The 27,813-nt window shown below is 46.3% G+C and overlaps 1 protein-coding gene across 6 annotated transcripts in view; it reads right to left on the minus strand.

Annotated features, from left to right (window-relative positions):
* The window catches only part of ATP7B (ATPase copper transporting beta), a 67,696-nt gene that overhangs the window by 32,278 nt on the left and 7,605 nt on the right, over nucleotides 1-27,813 (minus strand). For 4 of the 6 annotated variants that reach the window (XM_077855850.1, XM_077855848.1, XM_077855849.1 and 1 more), the window contains one exon: nucleotides 3,604-4,834. In XM_077855850.1, coding sequence (XP_077711976.1) covers nucleotides 3,604-4,789 — 1,186 coding nt within the window. In that variant the 5' untranslated portion in view covers nucleotides 4,790-4,834. Of the gene's footprint in view, nucleotides 1-3,603; nucleotides 4,835-15,282; nucleotides 15,631-15,699; nucleotides 15,853-27,813 lie in introns of those variants that run through there. The other 2 variants (XM_077855847.1, XM_077855846.1) reach the window with 2 other exon arrangements.

Below are 27,813 nucleotides of genomic sequence, written 5' to 3' on the forward strand. Positions count from 1 at the left end.
AACAGCAGGGAGACTAGTTCAGAGCCTCTTCCAGAATCCAGGACACACATGACGGTGGCTTGTACCAGGTGCTGGCCTGTCTGCCCTCATCGCCCATTACCTCTACTCAAGTTCCACCCAAGCGACACTGTTCCCAGGACGTGGCAGGGACTCCCGCCAGGGTGCGTCTGCTGTGTCTCCTCCGTCTTATCTGGTGCAGTCCTGCCCTTTTCTGCCCGCTGAGATCCTATCCATTCTGAAGTCTTACCCAAGTCCAGCTCAAAGTCACCTCTACCACCAAGTCTTTGGGGCCCCACACCCAGATGCTGGTTTTCTCCTCATCTTCTGAATCCCAAGAGCGCTCCACCCACACTCTCCCTGTCACATGTATTCCAACCTGCCTTGGGTGAGGGGTCTCTGATCTGCTTCCCTGTTAGAGTGTGAACCGCACGTGGCCAGGTCCTGGATGGCCTCTGAGCCCTCGGGGCAGCCAGCACAGTGCCTGGGACCAAGAAGACCCTCAACACAGGTGGGAGGAGGGAGCAGAGCCCCCAGAGTGACACTACCCATTTATTTACAAGGATGGGGGAACATGGTACACATGGCAGATGACTTGTCTTCACAGTGTATTCACAGATTCACTCATGTGTTCATTCGTTCATTCAAAAAATACTCACCGTGCAAACAAATGCAGAGCTGATTTCTAGAAAAAAAAAAACCAGGTCTAGGTTTATTTTTAGCTATCAAATAAGCTGGACTTCAATGCCTGCCACTTGCCTACACGCTATCGCATGGTTCCCTTCCCTCTCCCTTCCCTCTTATCAAAGGGGCTGATCCTGCAAAACCACTTTTCCCAGGCTCCCTTGGTAACTGGTTGCTGGTTAAATCTGGCAATGGGAGGTCACAAGTGGGGTACAGGGTACAACAGGACAGCAAGAGAGAGCCGGTGGCGTCTCCCATCTGTCTGCCGGGGCCCGGCTCCTGCTGCGGCCTCACCTGTCGGCCCTAGGGCTGCTGGCTCGAGCCAGGCCACCTTGGCCCCTGGGCTCCTGTGGTGCCCTCCACCCTCAGACCCTCCTGCCCAGGGTGCCAGCTTCTGCCAGCAGTAACCTCTCGGTTTCCTTTCCCTTCACTGTTTGGTTGTTCAGCTCCCTCTAACATCCCTCAGTAGTTCCCTGGATTAAACCCCACCACCAAGCACCCCCCACCCCCACCCCGCGAGCCTGCTTGCCACAGTCTTGTCTTTTCCTTTCCCTCCCTTCATAAATCCCTACTGTGTGCTGGGTGCTGCTGGGCCGGAGGAGAAGCTGATCCCACGGTGTGAAGACTGTTTCAAGGAGCTCCTCTTCCTGGTTGAACCAGAATGACCAATCGAATATAAATAATGCCTTTTAGCATTTAAGTGGCTTTAAAGATAGTCACCAGCACACTTACAGTTTATCCTATATATTTTTTAATGATTTTATTTATGTATTCATGAGAGACCCAGAGAGAGGCAGAGACACAGGCAGAGGAAGAAGCAGGCTCCCTGCGGGGAGCCCAATGCGGGACTCGATCCTGGGACCCCGGGGTCACAACGTGAGCCAAAGGCAGATGCTCAATCCCTGAGCCCCCCGGGTGCCCCTAGTTTATCCTAAACTTTAAGATCACCAGATGAAATACAAAACAGCCAGCTAAATTTAAACTTCAGATAAACAACAAATAACTTCTTATTATAAGTATATTCCAAATATTGCATGGGACACACTTAAACTAAAACGGTATTCACTGTTTACCTAAAACTCAAATCTAATCAGGTGTCTACATTTTTATTTGCTAAATCTGGTACATTAAACACCCCTTGGGCTAAAAACATAATTCTCATCATTCGGGCCAATAAAAATCACTGTCCTTTTCTTTCTAGATTTAGTCAAATCCAATTATTCTGGATTATGCAGCTCAATGCAAATTTCTTTTTACTGCCAACAACCTGACTGTAGTTGAAAGACTTGAAACCACGCACAAACACAGTAGACGATGACTCTACTACATTTCCTACCTTTTACGTACAGGATCTACTGTTCCCTTGTGTTTTCCTTATTGATTTTTGTTTAAAAATAAACTCCTTCCTGAAACTTGGTACAAAAGACAGAGCAGAGAACGGGGCCAAGTCAGTGCACGTGACGGACCCACGCCCTCTACGGGGTGTGTGCAGGGAAGCACAGGCCGCAGCCTCGGGAGGCCCACCACCAGCTGGCCGAGCGCTGACGAGGGTCCCCGCCCACACGTCCCCACTAGTGCTGGGCGGCCACGGGCCACAGCACCCTGGTTCCCCCGTGCCCTGGGATCTGAGCCGCCCACACAGCTGTCCGCCACGTCCGACGCCCCTCGTCACCTCCAGGCTCTCTGCACACTGCACGCCCTCTGTACCCATCACCTCCTCCACCTCCTCCATCCCTCCTGGGCTACGTGTATCCTGCGCCCTCCCAGCCCCCCCTTGACTTCCAGGCTGCCCGGGTGGTGCTCTGGGGAAGTCTCCTCCTCCAGACACCCTTCCTTCCTCACCAGCGCCTTCAGGGCCCTCCCTCTGCCCTTCCCGGGTCACACCCCCTTTCTGTCCTCTGTCCCTCCCATGGCTACCACCCGAAACTGCACTTCCAGCCCCCCTTCCCCGGAATTCAGCTCCAGACCCAGCTGCCCAGCACCTGTGGCCACAGGCCCTCCCTCTCTTCCACAGCCGCCCCATCACCCCCTCGTCTGGACCAAGCTCCTGAAGGTCGTTCCAATGCCTCTCTTGCTCCCCAGCCACAGGCATCCCTCCCCCGCCTCCATCCCCGCTGCACTGCTCAGGTGTCAGCTCACCTGTGCTGCCTCTGGAGAGATGCTTCCTTGCATTTATTTATTTGTTTTTGTTTTTGTTTTTGTTTTTGTTTTTGCTTCCTCGCATTTAGAGGCCGAGCTGAGCTCAACAGGCTGGCCCATGCGGAGCAGCCACCCGCTGACCCACCCGCTGACTGGCCTGTCTCGCCACCTTCCCAGGTCCTCACCCCTGGGCTGCTCTTGGCCACCCCAGCCCACTGAGCGGCCTCCCGGCCTCCCCATCCCCGTCCCCTGCCCTCACAGGCTCACGTGGGACGTGTCCTGCTCACGGGCCCCGGCACAGGGCAGAGACACACGCCTCTCCCCACGGCTGTCAAGGAGGCCAAGGAAATCATCACGGAATCCCCATTAATTCCCACTTTCAACAGAATGGGCTCCAGGTGGTGAGACTAAGGTTCTATTTTTCTGGTTTTGTTCGGCAGAGAAATCTGAGAATGTGATGACGGTTCCTCTGGAGAGAGAAGATCCTGACAGTCCCACAGGGCTCTTTTTGAAAAAGAACACAGAATCGAGAGTTCTCTTCAGTTAAAAAAAATAACAACAACAAAGAATTTAGCAATGTAGTCCCAGCCCCATGAGAGGCAAAATCTACACACCAGAAAGTTCCCTTTCTCCCACCCGGACACATTCAACACACAGGGAAACGCTGCGGGACTTGGCCAACCCGACAGGCGAGCAGCTGGGGTGGCTCCCCTGTGCCACCCTGCAGGCACTCTGCCGTAAGGCCCAAGGAGAGAGGAGAAGACCCGGGGTGCCACTACATACCAGAGAGGACTGAAGTCTCAAATCCCATCTCCTCGACGGCAGCTCGGAGTTCTTCCGGGCCAATTATAGAGGGATCATAGAGAACCACTGCGGTCCCTTCAGCCAGAGAGACAGATATTTGCTGCACCCCTTCCCTCTGGGAGATCAGGCCTTCGATCGACTGGACGCAGGATGCACAGGTCATGCCCACAATGGCGAGCATCACAGTATCGCACCTGCCCGGTGCCGGGGTTCTTGGGGCGGGGGCGGGGGCGGCACATGCCGAAAACCTGTTACCTGTCTCACTTCCTGCTGCTGCGGCAGGAAGAGAAACTTTAAAGTTCCCTGGTGGGAGAGCTTCAATGGCCCTCTGCAGGGCCCCTGCGGTGACACAAGAAGGGTCGTACTGTACTTGGGCCGTTCTGTTCTCCAAGGACACTTGCACATTCTGAACCCCGGGGAGTTGGCCTATATTCTCTTCAATGTTCAGGACACAAGACTGACAGTGCATTCCGTCGACTCTCAGCTGCAGGGTAACCACATGGCTCCCTTGATGGCCCAAGGTCTCAGAGTTATTGAGATTCTGGTTATCAGAAGTCAAAGGCATCTTTGGGTTGGTCCTCTGTAACCGCCCAATATCAATGGGTCCCAGGCTTACGGGTGCCACTCTGTTCTTGATGACAGCTTCAAACCCCATGTCGTTTACATGGTCCCTGAGGTCCTGGGGTTGAATAAGATAAGGCTGGTAAGTGATGACTGCCTCCTGGGTGCTGAGGGAGACCCGGACTCTTGCTACCCCTTGCAGCTTTCCGAGCTTGCCTTCGATGGAGCTGACACAGGACTGGCAGGTCATGCCCTCCACCCGAAGTCTGACCACAGCCTCGAGGCCAGGCGAGGACCTCGAGGGCCAGGAGGCAGCCTTTCCTTCTGCAACGCTGGCCTCGAAGCCCATGTCCTCAATGTGACGGCAAACCTGCGGCAGGCTCAGAATGGACGGCATGTACTTCACAGTTGCATTGCCTTGTTCCAGGGAAATCTTAATGCTCACGATGCCTTTCAAACTGGAGATCCTGCCCTCGATAGACCTTACACATGACTGGCAGGTCATACCCAGAATGCTGATGGTGCTGGTGGCCGTCTGAGGAGGGCACACACTGTCCAGGCCACCTTCGTAGCCAACATTGTCAAAGGCAAAGCTCTGCTTCATCACTGGTTCCCAGGCACGAGTGGGCAAAGAAAGTTTAGACAGGATCTAAAAGGAAAAGAAATGCCATTTTTTTAATCCTTGAAACTAAATATTTGCTTAAATATCCTGGCTGGTCTGGCACTGAGAAAATGGACAACAATGCCACTGTGTCAAAACGTCCTGAGAGTTTATGGTCAGAAAATGCAGGGAAAGAAAGCTATAAACATGTTATTGGCCAAATGAAGTGGTTCTGATGGGTTTCTTTCGGCTCGAACAGTCTGCAGCTGTGAACCCAGATGTCAACTGCCCACCTTGGCAAGACGTGTTTCCTAACCTAGACAATGCGGAGGTCTCTCTAGGGAAGGAAGAGAGCGTGATGCGGCTCACGCACACAGAACGAGCACAACAGCACCTCTGCTGCGACCTGCAATCTCCCTGCAGAACTTGGTGCTCTGAGCTTGAACTCTGGGGATCCTGCTGCAGTGCACGTATGGAGAACGGCAAGCACCTGGATTCTGTCTCTCCAGGGGTACTGTCCTCTCATTCTCTTAGCAGGGGTTAAATTTAACAACCACTGGGCAGGTGTTCCAAATGCAGACCTCTGGGCCCTGTGGGGTCAGACCACATGCTTGTGATAAAAGGTCTGGAAGTGTGTTTGGTGAGCCAGGGGAAATGAGCACAGAGTGGCTGAAACCAAGAGGGGCAGGAGCGGGAAAGCCCGAGGAACCTCCGAGGCCTGCCTCCATGGAGTGTCACTGCCCGCACCCCCCTCCCCCACTCCCAGAAGTCCGAGACAGGGCTTCCAGAAATTAAATGGATGCATTTTCTTAATGTACCGGAGTACAAGCATGATTTCCTGGCTTCTGTCTTCCCATCATCATGTGGCTTCAGCCATTCTATGAACAAAACCCAATCTTCCTTTCACAGGGTCCCAGCCTCCCCACACTCCTGAGTACATATAGTTTTTATACTGGTACTATTACATGCTCTGAAATTCCGGAACAGGCCTTTCTATACAGCACATGATCAAAAAGCATGTCATCGTCTGTGCTTTCACAATCCTTACATCTCCACATGAATCTGTTACGTGGATTGATCCATATCCCAGGGTATAAAACAACTTCAGCTTTTGAGCAGCTCAGCAAAATGAAAGTTTAAATGATTTTTAAAACTGACTATAAATGTTCATTTATACATCTGCAAAGGAAATCCTAAACTTGTCCGGGATTAATAATTATAAAGAATTGTTTTTTTTTTTTTTTAAGATTTTATTTATTTATTCATGAGAGACACACACAGAGAGAGAGAGAGAGAGAGAGGCAGAGACACAGGCAGAGGGAGCAGCAGGCTCCATGCAGGGAGCCCGACCTGGGACTCGATCCCCGGTCTCCAGGATCAGGCCCTGGGCTGAAGGCGGCGCTAAACTGCTGGGCCACTGGGGCTGCCTTAAAGAATGGTTTTAAACTATATTCACTATGGTATTTCCTAAAATAGTAGAGAAAAATGGAAATAATTAAGTAATTCATGGGATAGCAACTCAAAAAAGCATTAAATAAATATACTGAAACTACCTGTGGTATAAATATGGAAATGCAGTATCTGATAAGGATGACACAGCACAAGAGTATTAAAGGACAATTGGGAGAAATGGAATCTGGAACCTATATATCAAGAGATATTTCAGAGAGCTCAGAGATGAAGATGTAAAAAGCAAAAGAGTAATAGTACTACAAGAAAACACAGGAAAATACCCATTATAATCTCAGGCAGGGGAAAATCTAAATATGAAAAAAGAAACAGAAAATTAAAAATATTCAAAAGCTACAGAAGACTGATAAATCTAACCACAATTAGAGAAAACATTGCTATGACCAAAGAAAAAGATAAATGAGAAATGGTGGGGGAGAAAAGATTTTACTTTGTATTGAGAGCTCATTTCCTTAAAATATAAAGAGCTCCTTCTAGGAAGAAAAAGGCCAACAATCAAACAGAAAAAAAGGCAGTCCATCAAAAAGGAAATGCAAATGCCTTTTCAAAAGACACAGAAACAACAGAAAGGCAGGAATGTGACATTCCAACAGCCCTGAAGTACTACTGGGGCTGGCACCGTCAGCCCATTCCCTAGGGGGGGTGGGGGTGTAACCTCTCAGGAGGCCAACCTGGCAATGCACATTAAAATGACAGATCCAACTATTCTTTGACCCAGCAACTCCATCACTAAGAATTTACTCAATAAATATATTTGTACATGTATAAAAGCAAGCATGCAGCAAGGGTATTAAATACTGCAAAGAACTGGAAACATAAATGTCCCTCAATAAGAGGTTGATTAATTCAATTACTACACAGCTATACAAAGAACAAATATCCAGCTCTTTAAAAAGGAATGAGGTAACTCTATATATACTGAAATAGATTATCAAATATATCAGCCAGTGAAAAAAAGCAGGACACAGAATACAGGGTGAATGCAGTGTTTCAGTTTTCTGTTGCTGCATGCAAACCAAATCTAGTGGCTCAGAAGACCGCTCACAGCATTTCAATTTGGACACTGCTCAGCAGGGAAAGCTGGTCTCTGCTGTGGCACAATGGGGCTGGAGGAGCCACTTCCACGAAGATGGCTTGTGCGTCACATGGCTGGCAAATTGATGCTGGCTACTGACTGGAAGCCGTGGGCAGGGACCTCAGTTCTCTTCCATGAAGCCTCTCCACGTGGCTAGGTCGGGTACCTCACAGTAGCTGGTTTCTGGGTTCTGAGAGTGAGTGTCCCAATAGTGAGCATTCCCAGAGAACAAGTCCCAATGCATTAGCACTTACCAAGCCTCTGTGTGCATCACACTTGCTAACTCACCTTTAGCCATAGCCAGTCACATGGCCAAGACCAGCCAATCCGGGAGAGAATTATTTAAGGGCTTAAATACAAGGAGGCAGAGTCTATTAGGAAGGCCACCAAAGTCGGTCTATCATAGCATGCTAGCACTATTTGTAAGAAAAAGAATATTATCCACATAGCTGATTGCATATGCACGGACTATCTCTCAGAGAATAGGTAAGAAACCGGTATGGAGAAAAAAAAAAACAGGAACCGGTATGGAGATTGAGGAGTATCTGGAGCTGAGGCACAGGAGTAGGAAGAGTTACTTTTTAGTGTCTGACCTATTGTATAATGTACATGCATGACCAAATGCTAAAAAATAATCAGTTTAAAAATGAAAATAACGAGTATAAAGGAGATCTAGAACAGCGACTTGATTGTAACTGGTATTAAATACTTGTTTAATTGAAAAAGATGAAAGAAAAACTAAGATATTCGAGAATGCTCACTTTAATATAGGATCTTAATAAGCAGAACTGCCTCCTTAAAACCAGACACAACCCCCAATCACCAAGTCTGTTGGCAAAACAAATCCTTAATGATTTACTATCCAGCTTATTTTGCTTGGTCCTAGGTGGGTCTAGCTAAAACTCACCAAACTCCAAGCCACAATGCTAGCTCTTAATCCCGGGATTAAGGATTCTATGCTCCTGCCAAAAAGGTTTGCAGAAGCACTGGAAGCTATTTGTTTGTAGCAAACAATACTCAGAGGTCCCCCTTCTAGACAGGCAGGTTTCTAAAAGACAAGTAGTTACGAAAGATAAAGCTTTGCATGCAACACAACTTCATGAAACACCAGAATCTTTGTTGGTTTATTTGCAACGTCATAACAGTTGCTGGATATATGAATAGTCTTTAAGTATATACACAAGGTGTGTGTGTTCCATTCTTCAACTAAGAGGATCTTTGGGGGAAAAAACTCTAATTAGTTCAAACAAACCAACAGGTTGAGGTTTAAGGGCTCATCAAGCAATCATGGATATTTGAGAGGGGGTCCAGAGAAGAACTGTATTTAGGGAAAATCTTAGGGAACCCCAGTGTTGCCTAATTCTCACAAAATTGTGTACTTCTTGAGAACAGATGTCTGGGACTTCTTTGGCAAACCAAACAGGTTGGGGAAGAACTTTTGCTAGGTTTTGAATTTTTTTATTTTTTTATTTTTTAGGTTTTGAATTTTTAACAAACTATTAGTACAGTGGCTATCAGGATTAGAAGGGTCTGGCAACACAGGTAGTGGGAGGAATTCTACAGAGGAGAATCCAAACATGAATTTCAATTCCTTGCTATTGTCTACACACCCAGGCCACATGGCATTTGCTGTGAGTGCCAGGGCTTGTAAAAGAAAAGTCGGATAAAAAAAAAAAAAAGAAAAAGAAAAAGAAAAGTCGGATAAAGGAATATAAACAGTTGATTCCCTAAGTAACTACGATTTGTAAATAGGCCAGACTGGTATGAAGGAATTGGAAATGGGGTGCCATGTTTGGATGAAGGGTTTCAAAACCAGACTGAAATTGCAAAGCCCAGAAATGACGTGCCTTCCAGAAAGTGTCTGTGACCACAAATCAAGGAGCAAGTCCACTATGTGTACAACACAAGGACACACTAGCCACCTTTGAGATCTCTTAGTTACACTTGGATCCTCATCATCCTTAAGGATACCACTGGCCCACTTACCCTCCAGACGTCTTCCACTCTGAAGGGTGTGTAACACCCTTAACTCAGGAGGCAAACAATGCTCCTGCATTGAGTTACAAATGTGCAACTCTTCCAGCGTTTAACGGCCACCCAGCATAACTCTATGCGCCTGAACTTTCATGGAATTCAAAATACAGAGAAGTCCTGGCTTTTTCATATGTATGCAGATCCAGTAAGAGCAAATAGTTAATGATTCTCAGTGTTATTTTATGAGGATGGCTTTTATAGCCCTAATGCTCAAGATAATTCTACAAATAGGTATTCTTATCACCATTTTACTGTTGAAAGGGACTCAGACTTATCAAAGGTCACAAATCAATTTGAATAACAGCTAGGATTTAAATCCAGCTCAAAAGTCCAGCCGGCTATTTTTCTAAAACAATATTTAAGGTTACATTTTCCTTTTAGTCATGCTAATTACAGAAAGAGACTACAATGCAGAAAAAGCAAAATGCAAAAAAAAAAAAAAAAAAAAAAAAAAGCAAAATGCAGAAAACATGGAAAAAGAGTCACACCTCACCTGCCCTAAGTGAGTGAGCACAGTGAGCGGGCAGAGGAGCCGCCAGGGGCACTGAGCCTGAGCCTAGGTCCCTTAGGAGGTCACCCCTAGCTGTCTCTGGGACTTTAGAAAAGTACAGCAGAGTATCAGCACTTAGTCTGCTTTCTCCAATATTCCTAGCTGCAAATACACTCAAGGCCACACACTTCAAGAGGAGGCAGGACACGAGGAGAGGTGGCAGTGGTTCTGGGACCTTCTACATCTTCCTGGATCCAGAGTATGAATGAGTCATTGCCAGGCCCTGTTCTTATCTGAGAAATCTCTGCATATCAGAGGTTCGCAGGGAGGGAGGGGTGGAAGAGACTGTTGCCTCAAGAAAAGATCTCCCACAAAACACCATAGGCAGATGGGCCTCGGTCTCTAAAACCCCTACTGAGGAAGGATCAAGGTCTCCTTAAACCTGTATGTATCCCATGTACAGGGAGTATTTACTTATGTATTAATACATCAAATGGAATATATACATATGTATTAATACATCAAGTGATCTCTGGGTGAGACTGTATGTTTTCCACCGAAATTAAAAAAGCAAACAAGTGTCACGTTCTTACCTGAAAAGAAACGTGGTTTTTTGGTTTATCTAAGGCAGAGTTATCTTGTTAAACCACACAATATAAACAACAATAATATTAATCATTGTGATAAAGATGACAACAATGATGCCTTGATGGTATACCTGTACATGGCTTTATACTCTAAAAAACATTTTCACATATTTATTTAAATATCTGTCCTTCAGGCAGCCTGGGTGGCTCAGCGGTTTAGAGCTGCCTTCAGCCCAGGGCCTGATCCTGGAGACCGGAGATCGAGTCCCACATCGGGCTCCCCGCATGGAGCCTGCTTCTCCCTCTGCCTGTGTCTCTGCCTCTCTCTCTGGGTCTCTCATGAATAAATAAATAAAAATCTTAAAAAAAAGATCTGTCCTCCTTACTTGCTGTGAATTCATAGACAGTCTTGGGTATGAAGTCTAGTCATGTCTGAGCAAATCGGAGCCTTGGTCTTTTTTAGTTAGGGGTAAAATAGGGTAGTAATGATGCCCATCCTACAGTTTGGCAGGAAGGCCGAAAGCTGAACGGATTTAAAAAGCTAACATCCACATCATAAATGTCTGAAAATCAATGACTAGGAAGACAAACATTTGGTCTTTGGTCCTCAAAAGTGGCCCAAGAAAGTAGACAGGGAACTTAGTGTTTCCACCATTTAACTGATACAGAAAACTAATCATTAAAACTAGTGTACATATTCCCCCAAACCCCACTCCAACCCCTTCAAACTGTTTTTTCATGATGATTCACCAAGGTCCAGAAAGAGCTTCCAGCAACTGTTATTTAAATTTTATCTGCTGAAAAAACAAACTAACCAAAACTCTGGCATTAATTCAGACACTGATAAGGCCCAACCATGTGCCTGGGCTGTGTGTACGACCCCTGGATCTCTGGCCTTCAGGGCCACCCCAGCTCCGGTGCTGACTGTACTTTCTGGAAAATTCTGGACAAATATATTGCCTGTTTCCTTCTCTTGACCACAGCAGGGATAAGTATTAACTCTTATTGAGAAACTGGATGCAGGATATCCATTATTTGTTTGGGAGGAAAAGTGAATAAAGTTAAATTAACCAGTCTCAATATATACATACAATGCATATTGTTTTCTACATATGACAAAATAAAATTTAGAAGTGCACAAACTATAAGATCTCTCCAAGAAGTGCTTCACAATTATTACCTCAGAAAACCTGTTTACAATCTCGTTCCAAACAGCCTTCCTATTATCCATTTCAGAGAATTTTGTGGCTTTTAACTTAAGTTTATCGCCAACAATTATTCCACCAGACATTTACCAAATCAACAGCATTTTTTTTCTGCTTCAGAATCTTTTCTGATAATACTGTAGTTCAAACCCCTCCTATCAAAGAAATTTTTACAGGCCCGTCACTACAGAGCAACTGTCAACATCTTCAAATATGTTTTTACATTTGTTTTTTTTTGTTTGTTTTTTTGGTTTTTTTTTGTTTTTACATTTGAATGAAACAGTCTAAGTCAGACTCATACGGTCATAATTTCCTTATGTCATTTCCCAGAATTATAAAATCACAATGTAGAGACCTTACATTAAATATGCGCAAGAGTACCACGGGTTGGAAGAAATGTCACACTATTAACTCAGATAATTATATGACATAAGTCAATGTACTCAGGATTATTTTTGCTAATTATTATTACTGATAAATTCCATATGGCTGTCGAGATTTGGTGAAATAATGCAGCTAGTGTTTTATCATAAAATTGTATTCTATAATGGCTAGTGAATTTAAGTTTTTGCTTAGAATCATAGGTATAATCAGCTCAATACAAAACTAAATATATTCCCTTGAAAGACTTAGGTGTAAACACATATTTATAGTGTATACTACCCTATATTGTACAATAGGAACTTGATACTAAAAATAATCCTCAGAAAAAGAAATGCAGATTTTTAAAAAAACTTTAAAAAAAATGATGTATGGTCAAGTATTTAATAAAAGAGCCAATAAAAAACAAATAAAAATAGATAAATAAAAGAGCCAATACACAATGGAGGAAAAAGATAATCTCTTCAACAAATGGCGCTGGAGAAATTGGATATTCACATGTAAAAGAATGAAAATGAACCCATATCTTACACTATTCATGAAAATTAACCCTAATGGATTAAGGACTTATTTTTTTTTAAGATGTTACATATTTATTCATGAGAGATACACAGAGAGAGAGGCAGAGACACAGGCAGAGGGAGAAGCAGGCTCCATGGAGGGAGTCTGATGTGGGACTCGATCTGGGTCTCCAGGATCATGCCCTGGGCCGAAGGCAGAGGCTCAACTGCTGAGCCACCCAGGAGTCCCTGGATTAAAGACTTAAATAGTATTTAAGACCAGAAACCATATAACTCTAGAAGAAAACAGGGAAAAAGCTCCCTGAGATGGATCCTGGCAATGATTTTTTTGGATATGACAAAGCACAGCAAGAAAAGAAAAACAAGTGGGACCACATCAAGCTACAGTTTCTGCACAGCAAAAGAAACCATCAACAAAACGAAAAGACAACACATGGAATGGGAAAACTATTTGCAAACTACATATCTGATAAGGGGTTAACAACCAAAATACATAAAAATTTCATAAAATTCAATGACAAAATATATGTACATGTACATTAATTTTTATATATTTATATTTATACACACACACACAATTAAAAAATAGGAAGAGGAAAAGAGTAGATTTCTCCAAAGAAGACATACAAATGGCCAACAGGTACATACGAAGGTGCTCAACATTGCTAATTAGCAGAGAAATACAAATCAAAACCACAATGAGATATCACCTCTGGCCTGTTAGAATGGCCATGATCAAAAATTCATACCAAGTACTAAATAGTGTAACTCTCAAGTAGATTCAAAGTTTAATTTATGATAGACTTTCAGTCAATACCCTGTTGGTGTGGAACAAGTACTCAGTTACAAATGACCTTAGCTGGGTTCTTATCATCCTAAACCAGCTACTACAAAGTTTCCCCATTTGAGAATAACTCATTTAAATTCTTTCAAAAGATAACCCTAAAGTGGGACTGCAGTTAAACCTGATGAAATAGATGTGTATATAGATGTAAATATATATCTATCTCATATGTGTGTGGTATATGTCCACAAAATATTAAGTAAAAAATGTAAGGTATAGAATATTAGGTACCATCTGGTCCTATACTTGTAAATAAATAAATAGATACATGTTCACATATATGGCTGGAGCATACGCTTGCTTACATTTTCTTCCTAATAACTTTTCTCTATTCCCCTTGCTTCATCTTAAATTTGTTTTGTATAATGAGCACATATTACTTATAATCAGAGCTTTAGAAAAAAATAGTTGCAACTGTGCTCCGACAGAGGAATCGGCTGACACGGTTCTAGCAGATATTTGGAGACAAGAGCACTGGGCATCCCGGGTGGCTCAGCGGTTTAGCGCCACCTTCAGCCCAGACCATGACCCCGGGGTCCCGGGATCGAGTACCATGTCGAGCTGCCCGCAGGGAGCCTGCTTCTCCCTCTGCCTGTGTCTCTGCCTCTCTCTCTCTGGGTGTCTCATGAATAAATAAATAAAATTAAAAAAAAAAAAAAAGAGAGCACTGAACACATCTTGAGTTGGGAATTCTACTGAATATCCTACTTTGGGCAGAAACCGCTCCACTTTGCGTTTCTACAGCACTCTACCAAGTGCTTTCACAATCCCACAGGTCAGGACCCACAGGTCAGGACTTAGGATTCCACTTTGCAGTGGGGAATCTGAGGCTGGAGGAGTCAGACTCTCCTGCCAGGTCCTCCAGCCCGGCAACGTCAGGGCGCAGATCTGCACCAGACCGTCAGGACCACAGCCTCTACCCCAGCACCCACTTGGGTCCTCCTTCCTCAAGGGCCCCCCCAGCCAGGTTCAGATTGCTCCTCTACTCATGCCAGTTTAGTACTGGCCATTAAAAAATAAACTATTTCACATTCAAATAGATTTTATAAAGCAGTAGTCTGAACATTTTAAAATAATGTCAGGCATCCTCCCTCCCCTCCTCCAAATTTAATATTTTGCTATCTTAGACGCTCAACTAAAAAATACAACAGCTGACCATGCACTGCATAAGAGACATTCATAAATTTCCTTCAACAGCTGTAAATCTCTTGTGTAGCACATTTCAAAAATCTCTTTTGACAAAATTTCCTTCAGCTTTTGGGACTTTTTAAACAATAAAAGCCAGAAGAAACAAAACTCTTAAAGGGGCAAAGCAAAAACTCATGAAAATATTCATTTGTATCTAACTGGTATTTCTTTCTATCTGCCTTTGTCAATAAAAAAGAGCCCACGAACCCCCAGTCCCAACCCAGAAAGGCTACTAAAAGCCACTACTTTTGTAAAACGTTACACTGCCCTACTTTTAAACATGACCTGACCTTTGGGTTAACAAAACTTTCATTTGCTTAAGAAGAGCTGCTTTGTTTTTGGAGCACCATGCTCAAAAATATTTATTTAGTTGAAATGTGGAGATTGACAGAACACTGTACACATTTTAAAAAACAAGAGAGGAGAAAACCCATTTTTGCTGACCTGCCTTCGGAAAACTTTGGCTCCGCAGAGGCTTACAAAATAACCTGGACCCTGAGCAGCAACGTCCCGGGTTGCCAGACGGCTGTGCCTCCGGAGGTCACCCGGCCAGGCTCCCTCCCCGGGTTCCCTCCCCGCCGGCTGCCCTGGTCCCCTGGTCCCCTGGTCCCCTGGTCCCCTGGTCCCAGGGGAGAAGCGTCCAGGGGCCGTGCAAGCCGTCCAAGGCCCCCGGGGCTCCGCAGTGTCTGCAGCGCACTGACCTGATCGCCACCGACGCCCCACGCTCCATTCAAACCCTTCTGTGACAACTCGCCCTCCTCCTCCTCCTCCTCGGGCACTGGCCTGGTGGAGCCCCGGGCCCCAGGGGGCCTCCTGAAGGACCACCGCTTGTGCACCGACACTAGGGTCACCTGCGGGTCACCCAGGGTCGCCAGGAAGGACGGCTTGCCCCCCCCCTTCTCCATCACCGCGTCCCGGGCCCCCTGACACAGAGCAAGCAGTTCACGGGCACCAGGCTGCCTGGGCAGGTGAGAGGCGACACTGTACAAGTGTCCCCACGAGCAGGGGGCTCCTCCCGTCCGGGGTTTCCTCCCACCCGCCGCCGCAGACTCCCCTCTGCTCGGGGCCAAGCCGGGAGGCTGCACCCGCTGCATACGGACCTGCCCTTGTTTACCTACATGCTTCCAGCCAATGGGCACCCTCTCGCTCATCACACTGCATTCGGCACCGAGGACCTCTGCACACGGCCCCACGCGTGCCCTCAGCGGGCTGGGCCCCCAGCCTGGCCGGCGTGTGCAGGAGCCCGCACGTAAGCACCTCCGCCTCTGGAGCCCAGCGCGGTCTCCTTTCGGCCACGTGCGCTCCCAGGAACCCGCCTCGGGGCAGGGAGGGTGACACTCGCCTTCCGGGACCGACAGCAGCGGCCTCTCCTGCAGCTCCCGAGCTGGAGCTGGCGGTGCGCGGCACCCCAGGGAAGACAAGGATTTCCTGGGCAACATGACTTGCATTTCCAAGAAGGTGTAAGAAAGTTCCATGTTTCCTGCAGCTTTGTTTTCCCTTGGACCAGCTTGGCTCGACTTCAGCAAGAGCTGCCTGCAAAGACTCCCCGGCTAACGAGGCTCTTCCACTGTATACACAGCAGGCCAGCCAGGAACCAACCTGCAATTCAGGCTTCTCGGGCCACCCGCTGGGCCCCAGCAGGATTAAGAGAACCCAGGAGGTGGCAGCATGGCTCCCTGGCCACCCCCTGGCCACCCCCACTGCTGGCTCCACCGCAGCGAGCAGGCAACCTCATCCCCCGTGGGAAGGACCAGCTCCGGCCACTTTCCTGGCGCCACCACTCCCTCCAAGTGTGTATGCGTGGAATGTCCATGCCACCCAAGGAATCGGGTTGGTAAAACACACTACAACCTCTGCACTCCTCTTTGGGGGGGGGGGGGGGGGCGCACCTGAGGGCACTTGGAACCTTCCAGGGCCCTGAGGATGCTGCCTCCCTGGGAGGCAATGACCCTTCTGCCCCAATTAAAACTGCCACCTCTGCCCCGACAACTGCTGACCAGATCTGTTCTCTTTGAGGGAAGGCGACTCTCCTGCCTCTCATTTGCTCTGTGGGGATTTACCCCCGTCAGCTCCCACTCCTGGAACATGCTCAGGGCATGCCACTCCAGTCTGTGTCTCACCTGGCTTCTTATCTGCTGCGTGCTCAGTCAGAAAAGAACCCGCCTCCATTTCCAAGAGGTGCTAATCACATCAGTGAGCAAGAAGGAATGGCATGTGTGATGCTTGGTCCCTCAGGCCTGACTCCACCGAGGGGCCGGCACAGGCGAGTCCAGGACATCTGTCATTGCTTTCTTGCAATCGATCACTCCAATCTTATCTGCGAGGACCCATCAGGACCTGTGTGTGCCTGCCAACCCCCTCACATTTCCTTGGGGTGCATCATAAGTATGTTCTACAGATGTCTGAAGCTATCTCTTTGAGCACAGATTTTTAAAAATGTTGTCATTTTGGGTAGAAATCCTTCCCCAAAGGTGCTGTTTCTTTCTGCTGTCTTTTAAAACAGAAGTTAATACTCAGGTCTCAACTTTTCTTGGTGATAGGAGGCCATTATAAATATAAGCGCTTCTGTGCTGTAGCTATGAATGGTTAATAAGGAAAGTATGTTGGCCTCATACATCCCAAGTGCTTTGGAACTGTCTGTCCTGTTAGCACCATGGGCTATAGAAATTTTAAATACTTTGCTGTAAAATACTTTTACTTCTCCTAAATGGTCACTCAGACCCAGGACGCAGCCAGAACAAGGAGGCTGGGGCCAGGTTATAACAGGCCTGAAGTTCAGACTTTGTCCTGTGGACAGTGGAGAATCGCCAGTTTTTAACGCAAAGGACTTCCATGATTTACATTTGTGATTTAGAAATACGGTTTGGGCAGGTTTGGGCAGGCCTGAGAACGGAGACTCCGAGGAGGGGGAGCCTATAGGGTTACCAGGAGCAGAGAAAATGAATAGCAAAGAAGGATTAAACCAAGGAGGCGGCACTCCAGGCTCAGAGAGGCCCTGTGGCGGACACGGCCACTTCCATGGGGGCGGAGGCGAGGAGGAATGGGGGAAGCGGTCTGGGGTGAAGACAGTGGCTTCTCCACTGCTCCCACGGAATCCTAAGGGACCTGCAAACAGCCAAAGCGTGAACCACTTTCCCAGGCTAAGAGCGGAGCCCAAACCCTTCTTTGTGGCACCTCCCCCCTCCTCACACCTGACCTCCTCTGCCAGGCTAATCCCCCTTATCCCTTAAATCCTGCTCTCAGTGTGGCCTCCATTCATGCTAGCAGGGCTTGCTCCCTCATCTGAATTCCAGCCTCACCCATGCCAGCAGCCCAGGCCTGGCAGGTAGGAGCCTCTGCTGTTCCCTGGAGGCCAGGTCTTCTCCCTCCACGGAGGTGGCTTCCAGATCAGCCCATACTTGCCCCCGACACCAAGCACGTGGGCACCACCAGGAGACAGACACGGTTCCTGGGTCTTACCTAACACAGTGATGAACAAGCCCCATTCCCCAGGCGTGACATGTGTCCTCACTGAGATGAGGTCCAGACAGACCCAAGTGTGCTTCCTCCTACGTAGAACTTCGTGGTGCTTTTGTTCCCCTGACTCCAGCGCAAGGGCATATCCGGCTCTCACACATTCCTTCTAGAGCTACAGGTCTGCAGGGTTCTCCTCACACTAAATTATTCTTGCCTCCCACGTGTGCAAATTATACCATCTACCTTCCAAAATAAATTTATCCTACCCACCTTCCCAGTCTCTGGATCTTTTTTGTAAAAAAATTAAAATCCCTTTGGAACCCTGGTGCAATCTGAGGAGCCGGGCCCGAAGGCAGATGGACAGCTCGTGTTTCCATGAGCCCCCGAGACATCTGGCTCCAATATTTCAGCACTTGACAGAGATGACCAGCTCAGTCCCTGGGTGGGGCTTCTCAGGAGGAGCACTGGGCCAGTCCTCCCAGGACAGGCAGCGGAGCCCCGGATCCTGTGACAGGACGACAGGACCTGACACTACGCACGCTGGGAAGCAGCGGCCCCGAAGGTTCCCAGAGAACAGGAGCAGTACAAACAGCCCATCCTTCACAACGGAGGCGGAATATTAATAAAGGAGGATAATTCAGAGCCTGAGAGCCAACCACTTAAGCGCTGTGCACATCAGAAGATAGGGGACACACTCTGCTCTCGGGAGTTCATGAGCAGGTTAGGAGAGAACAGTAGAGGACAGTCCTCAAGCTCAAAAGTGATCCTTCAAACTGGAGGTGCTCGGCGTGGGAGGGGCTGCCGCGGGCCAGTCACCCTAGAAGACCTGCTAGGGGGACGGCCCGGGGCTGCTCCTTGCATCCCCGGCACTGGGGGCCTCTGAGACTGAAACAGCCCGTCACACACACAAGAAGAAAGAAAAAGAAAAGCAAGGAAAAGAGAAGAGAAAACCCTGGCTGGATTGCCTACCGTGGGAAAAATGATGACAGTTCTAGAGCATAGAGACTGGACAGGGCCAGAGGACAGACACCCGAAACAGTTCACGGCTGAGCACACGCACCTCAACCTCCTTGGCAGCCCTGCACACCTCCAGCCCTGCAGCCCCAGCGTCCCCCCCACCCCACGCTCCCTGGCTGGCTGCTCGCAGCCACGAGGTCCAGACCAGACACTACCCAGCTGCCCTGGGCGCCTGCCTCGCCCTCTCCCTCCCGCTGTCTTGGAGGACTTGCCACCTGCCCCACCTGTCATCCCCTCCCGCCCCTCCTCCGACCTCCACGCCCGCGGGGGAGCCTGCCTCCTGCCACAGGGATCTAACTGGAGCAACCAGCACAGTCCTGCCTGCCGAGGTCTCAACCCCGCACCCACCTGCCTCCCCCACCTGCCTCCATTCTCCGTCCTCCCCTCCGGCTGCAGGGAGACAGGGAGAAGTGTCCTGGCCCCCAGGTCCCATTCCCCCCCGCCCCCCTGCCCCCAGCTCCTTCTCAGAGGCCCTCCAGGAGCCTGCTCCTCCTGAAGCTCTTGGTGCTAGACTGGCTCGCAGCTCAGCCCTTTTGGGCCCCTTCCCTGTGGGTGAGCCCCCCCTTCCTTGGTGAGCTCATTCAGCCCAGCAGAAATACGGCTTACGCCCAGGAACTCCCAGACCACACTTCGGGTCCCAAGGGCCGTTTAACCTACATCTCCTGCTGGATCGTTAACATGCATCATGAACGTTCACTGGTCTAAAACTGGGCCCCCCCAGTTCTGGCCCTTCCCTGCCCCTGCCAGTCTCCTTTCTTCCACCTGCATTAACCCTTGATAAGAACGGTCTCCTCCTGGGCAGCCTGGGTGGCTCAGCAGTTTAGCACCACCTTCAGCCCAGGACGTGATCCTGGAGACCTGGGATCAAGTCCCACGTCAGGCTCCCTGCATGGAGCCTGCTTCTCCCTCTGCCTCTCTCTCTCTCTCTCTCTCTCTCTCTCTCTGTGTATTCTCATGAATAAATAAAATCTTAAAAAAAAAAAAAAAAAAAAAGAACGGTCTCCTCCTTTCAAACCTGCAGGTAAATGAACAGCAAATCCTGTCTGTCCCACCTTTAAATACAGTCAGGGTCCAGTCCCTTCTCAGGAACCCACTACACCCTGCTCCAAACCACCAGCACGCCTTGCCTGCACTAGTCTAACAAACCTGCCTAAGGGACCTCTGGCCTAAAGTCTCTTCTCCATGCAAAATCCAGAGCCCCTGAAGGAGAAGTCAGAGGACTCTGGTTGGCTTTTCAGCCAACCCTCATGCTGCTCATCCCTCACCCAGCCGGCTGTTTCTGCAACAAAGCAAGGCTTCCTGCGGCCTCAGGGACTCCCCCCACTTCTACTCTCTGGGGCCTAAAAACAACCCTTCCCCACCACCCGTCCCCAGATGGCTCACTTCCTCACCTGCCACAGGTCTTCGCTCAAAGGTCCCCTCCTCAGTAGCTTGCCCCTAATTGCTCCGTTCCTATTTCAAACACTCCCACTCCCCTTGGTCCTTTCCTGCCAAGTTTTCAGAGTCCTCCGCTACCATCTGATACAGTAATACATATTTTATTTGTTTACCGACCGTCCCTCCATCAGGATGTGAGCTTCACAAGTCCCAGCATCCCCGTCCGTTTTCCTCACCCACCTCTGTATTGCCAGCACGCCAGCAGCACTTATATCTAAGTTTCTCAATAAAGATTTGTTGAATGAATGACACAGAAAACTAAACCAAAACAACTGACACATTTGCTTGCTATAAAACATGGATTGCTAGACTTTTAAACAAGTATTCAATGTTCAGAAGCCCCATGCACAGCCGGCTCTCTTCCCCCTTATTCCTTTTCCCCTCCAAGCCAACAGTCTGAACTCAATTACTACTGAGAACAGGCACTGACCTTGTGAAAAAAAACTCAACTGAGTAAATTTGAAGATCTAATTGGCTTTATTAAACGATCCATGCATCGGGTAGCATCCCATTGACAGAGCAGGGGGCGCTCCAAGGAGCTGTATGAAATGGAAGATTTTAAGGGAAGGGAAGTGGTGTGAAAGTTGTAAGGCAAGAGGCAAGGAAAGGTTGTTTCAGGAGAAGAGCAGAGGGTCTTACTGCGCAGATTACCTCATCTTCCTTCGGGAGACGGAGAAACCCACCTGATAGATGACCCCATTGCTGTTTGTCAGAAAACTCCTGACTAACCAGTTAAGAGTAGTATTCCTGCAGGAGGGGGACACTGCAGTGATCTTAGGTATGAAGCCCTGGTTTATAGTCTCGGGGACTTAACCTAAGTGACACCATTTTGATCCTGTGGTTTTCTTTTTAACGTGCTCCCCCTACATGAGGCAGTTACTCCTGGGCTCCAGCCAACTGCTGTCAAGAGTCTTGGGTCGCCAGGGTTTCCAAGAGAAGGTAAGTAGCTGGAGTTTCACACAATAAAATCTTCTAATTTAAAAATGTTGAAAAATCGATGCAAAGTTCTAGCCAATGAAATATAAGGAAAAGCTGTTTGTCAGGGCTCCTGAGAAGGCTCCCTAAAAGAGAGACCAGGTTTGTGCTTACCCCTTCCTCATTTCTGCTGTGTGTGACATGGGTTAGACGGCTGGAGTCCTAGCCATGAGATTATGAGGAAGATGGGAGCTGCATCTTAGCTTTCTAGAGCAGTGAGACAAGGAGGTCTGCATCCCTGATGACCCCGGAGACACCCACCAACCCGGGACACATGCCTCTCAACTTCACTAACAGCCATATTGCTGTAGACCTTCTGTTGTACATGGCCAAACATAATTCTAATACAAGTGTCACATGCAGTAGAGGAGTAGGGGCTTTGGGCACGGCAGTATAAACTGCAGACCAGCTCCCCAGTAAAACTGGTGAAAATTATTTTAAAGAAACCTTACAAACAAACACGGAAAGGCTCTGGAAATGACCCTAAAGACATAGAGCAAATGAACAAATATTTGTTCAAGAAAACCTCCTACAATTTGGAGCAAGAGTCTACACGGTTTGAATCAAGACCACACTCCCTCCCCTCTCTCTGAACTCAGCAAGGTGGGAACTCTACTTGACTGGTGCAGCCAAGAACACAGGGATCCCTCCCCACCCAGCTACCAGTCAGTGGGCTTTCTTCCCAGGAGGGGCAGCACATCAGCACTTCTCACCCTATCCATCTCCTGATGTTGAGGCTAAGTTGTAGGCTGACACAGCCATGTGGTGGAGGTTCCCCTCTCCCATCTAGACCCCCTGGTACGAAGGCTCTACTTTGAGCCCGGTGCACCCAGAATATGACTGCCTTTGCCCTGGCTCATGATGTGCTGGTCCCAAACCAAGAGAGGAAAACTGAGCAGAACTGAGGGTAGGGTCTGCCCCATGCCCTGTGAATCCCCTTCCCAAAGCACTCAGCTCCTAAAGAGGGAGAATCACTCAGAAGTGTGACATTGTCCCCATTCCCAGCCAAGGCAACCGGGAGGAGATTGGTAGATCAATTGGACTGATGGGCTGACCTACAGGCTGACCAGTTTGCAGAAGTAGCAGGGGCAGTGCTGGTGGGGTGGGGAGATGGGGAGACAGCCGGGGAGAGCATGCCTGGGGTCAGAACAAATCTCAAAACACTGAGCTCAAGAACTTCCCATCAAAGGAGCCTGAATTTGAGTGGGCCCAGCTGTGGAACAATTTATACCCCAGGGCATTATTGAAAACAACAGATCATCCAGCAATTAGTGGAGCTTAATAGCTATGAGTGGGTCAGGAAAAAAACCCACAAAAACAAAACAATTGTCATCACAAAGTGACTGTGAGCACACCCAAGGCTGTGCCCCAATAAGAAACAACAGAGGCTCAACACTGCTGGTGTGAAACATACTCCACTAAAATAATCTAGTGAGTCACTAAATAATAATAATAATAAAAAAAAAGCAAGTAACAATAAGAAGCCCTTGGGCGGCAGTGGTGAGGAAGTAGCAGTACCCAGAATTGTCTAAAATGTCCAGTTTCTACCAAAAAATTGTGAGACATGCAAAGAAAAAGACAAGTATGATCCACACACCAAGAGAAACAAAGCAGCCAACAGAAACTGCCTGATTGCAATGAGATGTAGGATTTAATATACAAAGACAGAAACCATTAAAACCATCTTAAATAAAGGAAGAGATGATGACAATGTTGCGTTAAATAGACAATAGCAATAAGGAGATAGAAAGTATAAAAAAGAACCAAATGGCAATTCTGGAGTTGAAAAATATAGTAAACTGAAATGAAAATTCACTAGTTGGGTCCAACAGTAGATTTGAACTGAATTAGCCAACAAGAAGAGATCAAAGAGACAATGCAATCTAAGAACAGAGAGGAAAAAAGGAATGAAGAAAAATGAATAAAACCTCATGAAATTGTACCCCACAGGGTTAACGAGGTTGCAACTAGCAGGAAGCTTAAACAGTTTAGAGTACTGCTTCCTCCTAATCAGCTACTCTGTCTTTTCAGACCCCACTATCAAATCTACTCGTGGTCATCACAGAAGCCTGGACTCCAGGTCAACTGATACGGTTCCAGCCTAGGAACAAGCAAGGCCCTGCCTTCCTTACCCGAGATAAGGAGCCCAAGACCCCCTCAGAGTTATATCAGCTCTTGGAGCATGCCCGCACCCCGCTCCCTGTCCTAAGATAACCTCCTGATGTCAGGGGCTGAATTTTGCCTATGACATCAAGTCTCTCCCTAAAGTGAACATGGAGCATATGCTACCTATATGTTTGCTCAGTGTGCACACTCCATCCTTCCTCATGAATAGTCATAAGCTTCCCCACCCTCTTCATCAATATGTGTGTAACCTCAACCCCTAATGGTTATAAAAAACTTGTTCTGTCCCCCTTCGGGAGGTGGGTTTCAGGCTTGCCCATCTCATTTGCCTCTCAAAAAAAAAAAACGCTTTCCTTGCTGCAAACCTAGGGTCTTGGTGATTGGCTTTGCTGTGCATCAGGCAGACGGGCTTGGGCTCAGTTACACTCATAGAAATTTGGGACACCACTGCCCACACCAGCATATGTGTAATGGGAGACCAGGAAAAAGGAATAGGAAAAATACTCAAAGAAACAGTGACTGAAAACTTCCCAAATTTAGTGGAAAAAAAAAAAATAGCCTACACATCCAGAAAGTTTGATAACTTTAGATTCAATGACACAAATAGACTAAAAATAAAATAATGGAAAAAGATGTATCATGCAAACAGTAACCACAAGAAAGCCAATGTGGCTATCCTGATAAACAAAACAGACTTCAAAACAATGTTACCAGGAAAAAAAGGGTACATTTTATGATGATAAAACTCACTCCACCAGGAAGATATAAAAATTACAAACATACACATCTAATACCAGCACACAGAATACATGACAAAAATAACTGACAGAAATGAAAAGAAAAAAGACAATTTACCAGTGACAATTGGAGACTTCAACACTCACTTTCGATAATGAAGAAAACTGTGCCGAGTATCAACAAGGAAACGGGTGACTTAATAACAGAAATAGTATTTGGTCTCCTAAAGCCCTTGGAATTTCCTAAGTGACATGGGACCTTGCCCAATGTAAAACTCTTCCATCTGGCTCTTCCTGAGTTATACCCTTTTATAATATACTGATGTAAGTAAGTACTTTCCTGAGTTCTGTGACTCACTCTAGCAAATTAATTGAACTCAGAGGGGCTTGTTGGAACCTTCATCCTATAGCCAGTAGGTCAGACGCACAGGTGACAACCTGAACTTGTCACTGGTATCTGAAGTGGAGGGCAGGAGGGCAGTCTTGTAGGAAAGAGCCCTGAACCTCTGGGATCTGATGCAATCCCCAGATAGATAGCTTAAGAAATAAGTTAAATTGCAGGACACTCAGCTGACCCAAGAATTGTTTGGTGTATGGAGAAAAAAATCCGTATGTTGGAACCGATACCAGAATTGCAAAATAGAAGACAGGAACAACACAATAGGCCAAACAGACCTGACCAATATATACAGAACCCTCCACGCAATAATAGTATAATATACCCATTTTCAAGTGCACATGGGACATTCTCCAGGATATACCATATGCTAGGCCATAAAATTAACCTCAATAAATTGAAAACAATGGAAATAATGCAGTCTAGTCTTCAACCACAACTGAATCAGAAATCTGTAATAGAAAGGAATCCGGGAAACTCACAAATATGTGGAAATGAAACAGGACACTCCTAAATAACCAGTGGGCCAAAGAAGAAATCAAAGGGAAATTAGTAAACACTTTGAGCCAAATGAAGACACAACATACCAACATTTATGGGATGCACCTAAAGCATCCCATAAATGTTTAAAGGGAAACCGATAGTTGTCAATACCTGAATAAAGAAAAAAAGAGGATCTCAAATCAATAACCCAAGCTTCTACCTAAGATACTGGAAAAAAATGACTAAACCTAAAGAAGTAGAAGGAAATTATGTTAGTGTCCTAATACTGCTGTAACAAAATTGAGTATTAGAAATCTATTCTCTCATAATTCTGATGGCTAGAAGTCAAGATTTTCCTTTTTGAGGCTCTGAAGGAGAATCTATCTCATGACTCTCTCCTACTTCCTGGTGGTTGCTGGCAATCCTTAGCATTTCTTGGTTAATAGAAGCATCACTCCAATCTATTTCTATAATCACATGGCTTTCTCATCTGTGTCTTCACATGGTTTCTTACAAGAATAGCAGAAATTGGGGCCTCTGGATGGCTCAGTGGTTGAGTGCCTTTTTTTTTTAAAGATTGATTGATTCATTCATTCATTCATTCATGAGAGACACAGAGAGAGAGGCAGAGACACAAAGCAGGCTCCCTGTGGGGAGCCCAATGTGGGACTCAATCCCTGGACTCCAGGATCACGCCCTGAACTGAAGGCAGATGCTCAACCACTGAGTCACCCAGGTGTCCCGAGCATCTGCCTTTGGCTCAAGGCATGATCCTGAGGTCCTAGGATAGATTTCTGTGGCGGGCCCTCTGCAGGGAGCCTGCTTCACCGTCTGCTTGTGTCTCTGCCTCTCTTTCTGTGTCTCTCATAAATAAATAAATAAAATCTTAAAAAAAAAAAAAAAAAGGAATAGCAGAAATTGGATTTAGGGTCCACCAGAATCCTGTATGACTTCATCTTAATGTACTAATTACACCTGCAAAGACCCTACTTCCATGTAAGATGACAACACTCACAGGTACGAGAGCTTCAACCTATGACATAAGGGAATAAAAGATTAGAGTAGGAATTAATGAAATAGAGGACAGAAAAATACAGAAAATTGTCAAAACCAAAGGCTGTTTCTTTGAAATCAACAAAATTGATAACTCTTTAGCTAGAATGACTCAGAAAACAGAGAGAAGACTCAAAGTATTAGAATCAGAAATGAAAAAGGGGTTATTATCACTGATTTTAAAGAAATAAGAAGGATTATAAAGGAATACTAGAAACAATTGTGTGCCAACAAATTAGATACCCTGGATGTAATAGGCCAATTCCAGAAAGAAAAACTACCAAAACTGACTTAAGAAGAAATAAGTAAGATCTTGAATTAGTAAGTGGAAAGCTTGCCAAGAAGAAAAGTCCAAGCTCAGACAGCTTCAACACTAAATGCCATCAAAGATTAATTGAGGAGAATACAAAATTTTAATACAGTCTTCCTAAGGAAAAAAAAAAAGAAAACCAAAAGACAAAGGAACACTTCTCAACTCATTCTATGAATGAGGCCAGCATTACCTTGATACCAAAATTAGACAAAGAGATCACAAGAAAACTACAAACCAATATCTCATGTGAATATGGACACGAATATTCCTCAGCAATATTACAGTAAACCAAATCCAGCAAAATATAAAAATATTTCATGCCATGACAAAGTGGGATTTGTCCTGGGAATGCAAGTCTGGTTTAACATCTAAAATCAGTTAATGAAACACACCACATTGATAGAATAAAAATCAAAACATGGTTTTTTCAATAGACACCGAGAAAGCATCTGACAAAATATAAAATCCTTTCATGATAAAAACACTGGACAAAGTAGGACTTGGAGGGAACTTCTTAAAACATGATAAAGGATATCTATGAAAAACCCACAGCCAACATTGTACTTAATGGTGAAAGACTGGAAGCTTTCCCCTAAGATATGAAAACTTCACAATAGGCAAATCTAAAGAGAAAGTAGATTAGTGGTTGCTTAGGCATGGGGATCATGGGGAGGTAGGGAGTGATAGCTGAAGGTGTATGGTTTCTTTCTGAGGTAATGAATGAAAATATTCTAAAATGGACTGTGGTTGATAATTGCATGCATCTGTGAATTGTACCTCAGTAAAGCTTTTTTTTTAAAAAAAAAAAAGTAGAGAGATTATTCAAAGAAAAATTAGGGAGGATATGCCTTGCCATTCATAGAAATCTAAACAAAAGAGTTTCCAGGTGAGCGGTGAAGCACTAGAAACAGAAGTGGACAGAGTGCCAGCATACACCATGAAACGGCTGGTAACTGCAAAAACCCACAAACCACCCAATATCCTTCAAGGAAAAAGGATAAATGATGTTATATTCCCACAATGGCATAATGCACAGCAACGATTCTTAGAAATACAATGACTAGTGAATTAAACTACTGCAACAATACCGAAATTAAAAGCACAGCAAAAAAAATCCATCAACAAAACAAAAAAGCAATTTACCATACTGAATGGGAGAAGATATTTACAAATGACATATCTGATAAAGGGCTAATATCCAAAAAATACAAAGAACTTACACAACACCAAGAAAATAAGT

This window comes from Canis aureus, chromosome 17 (assembly GCF_053574225.1).
Source record: "Canis aureus isolate CA01 chromosome 17, VMU_Caureus_v.1.0, whole genome shotgun sequence".
NCBI classification, from domain to species: Eukaryota; Metazoa; Chordata; class Mammalia; order Carnivora; family Canidae; genus Canis; species Canis aureus.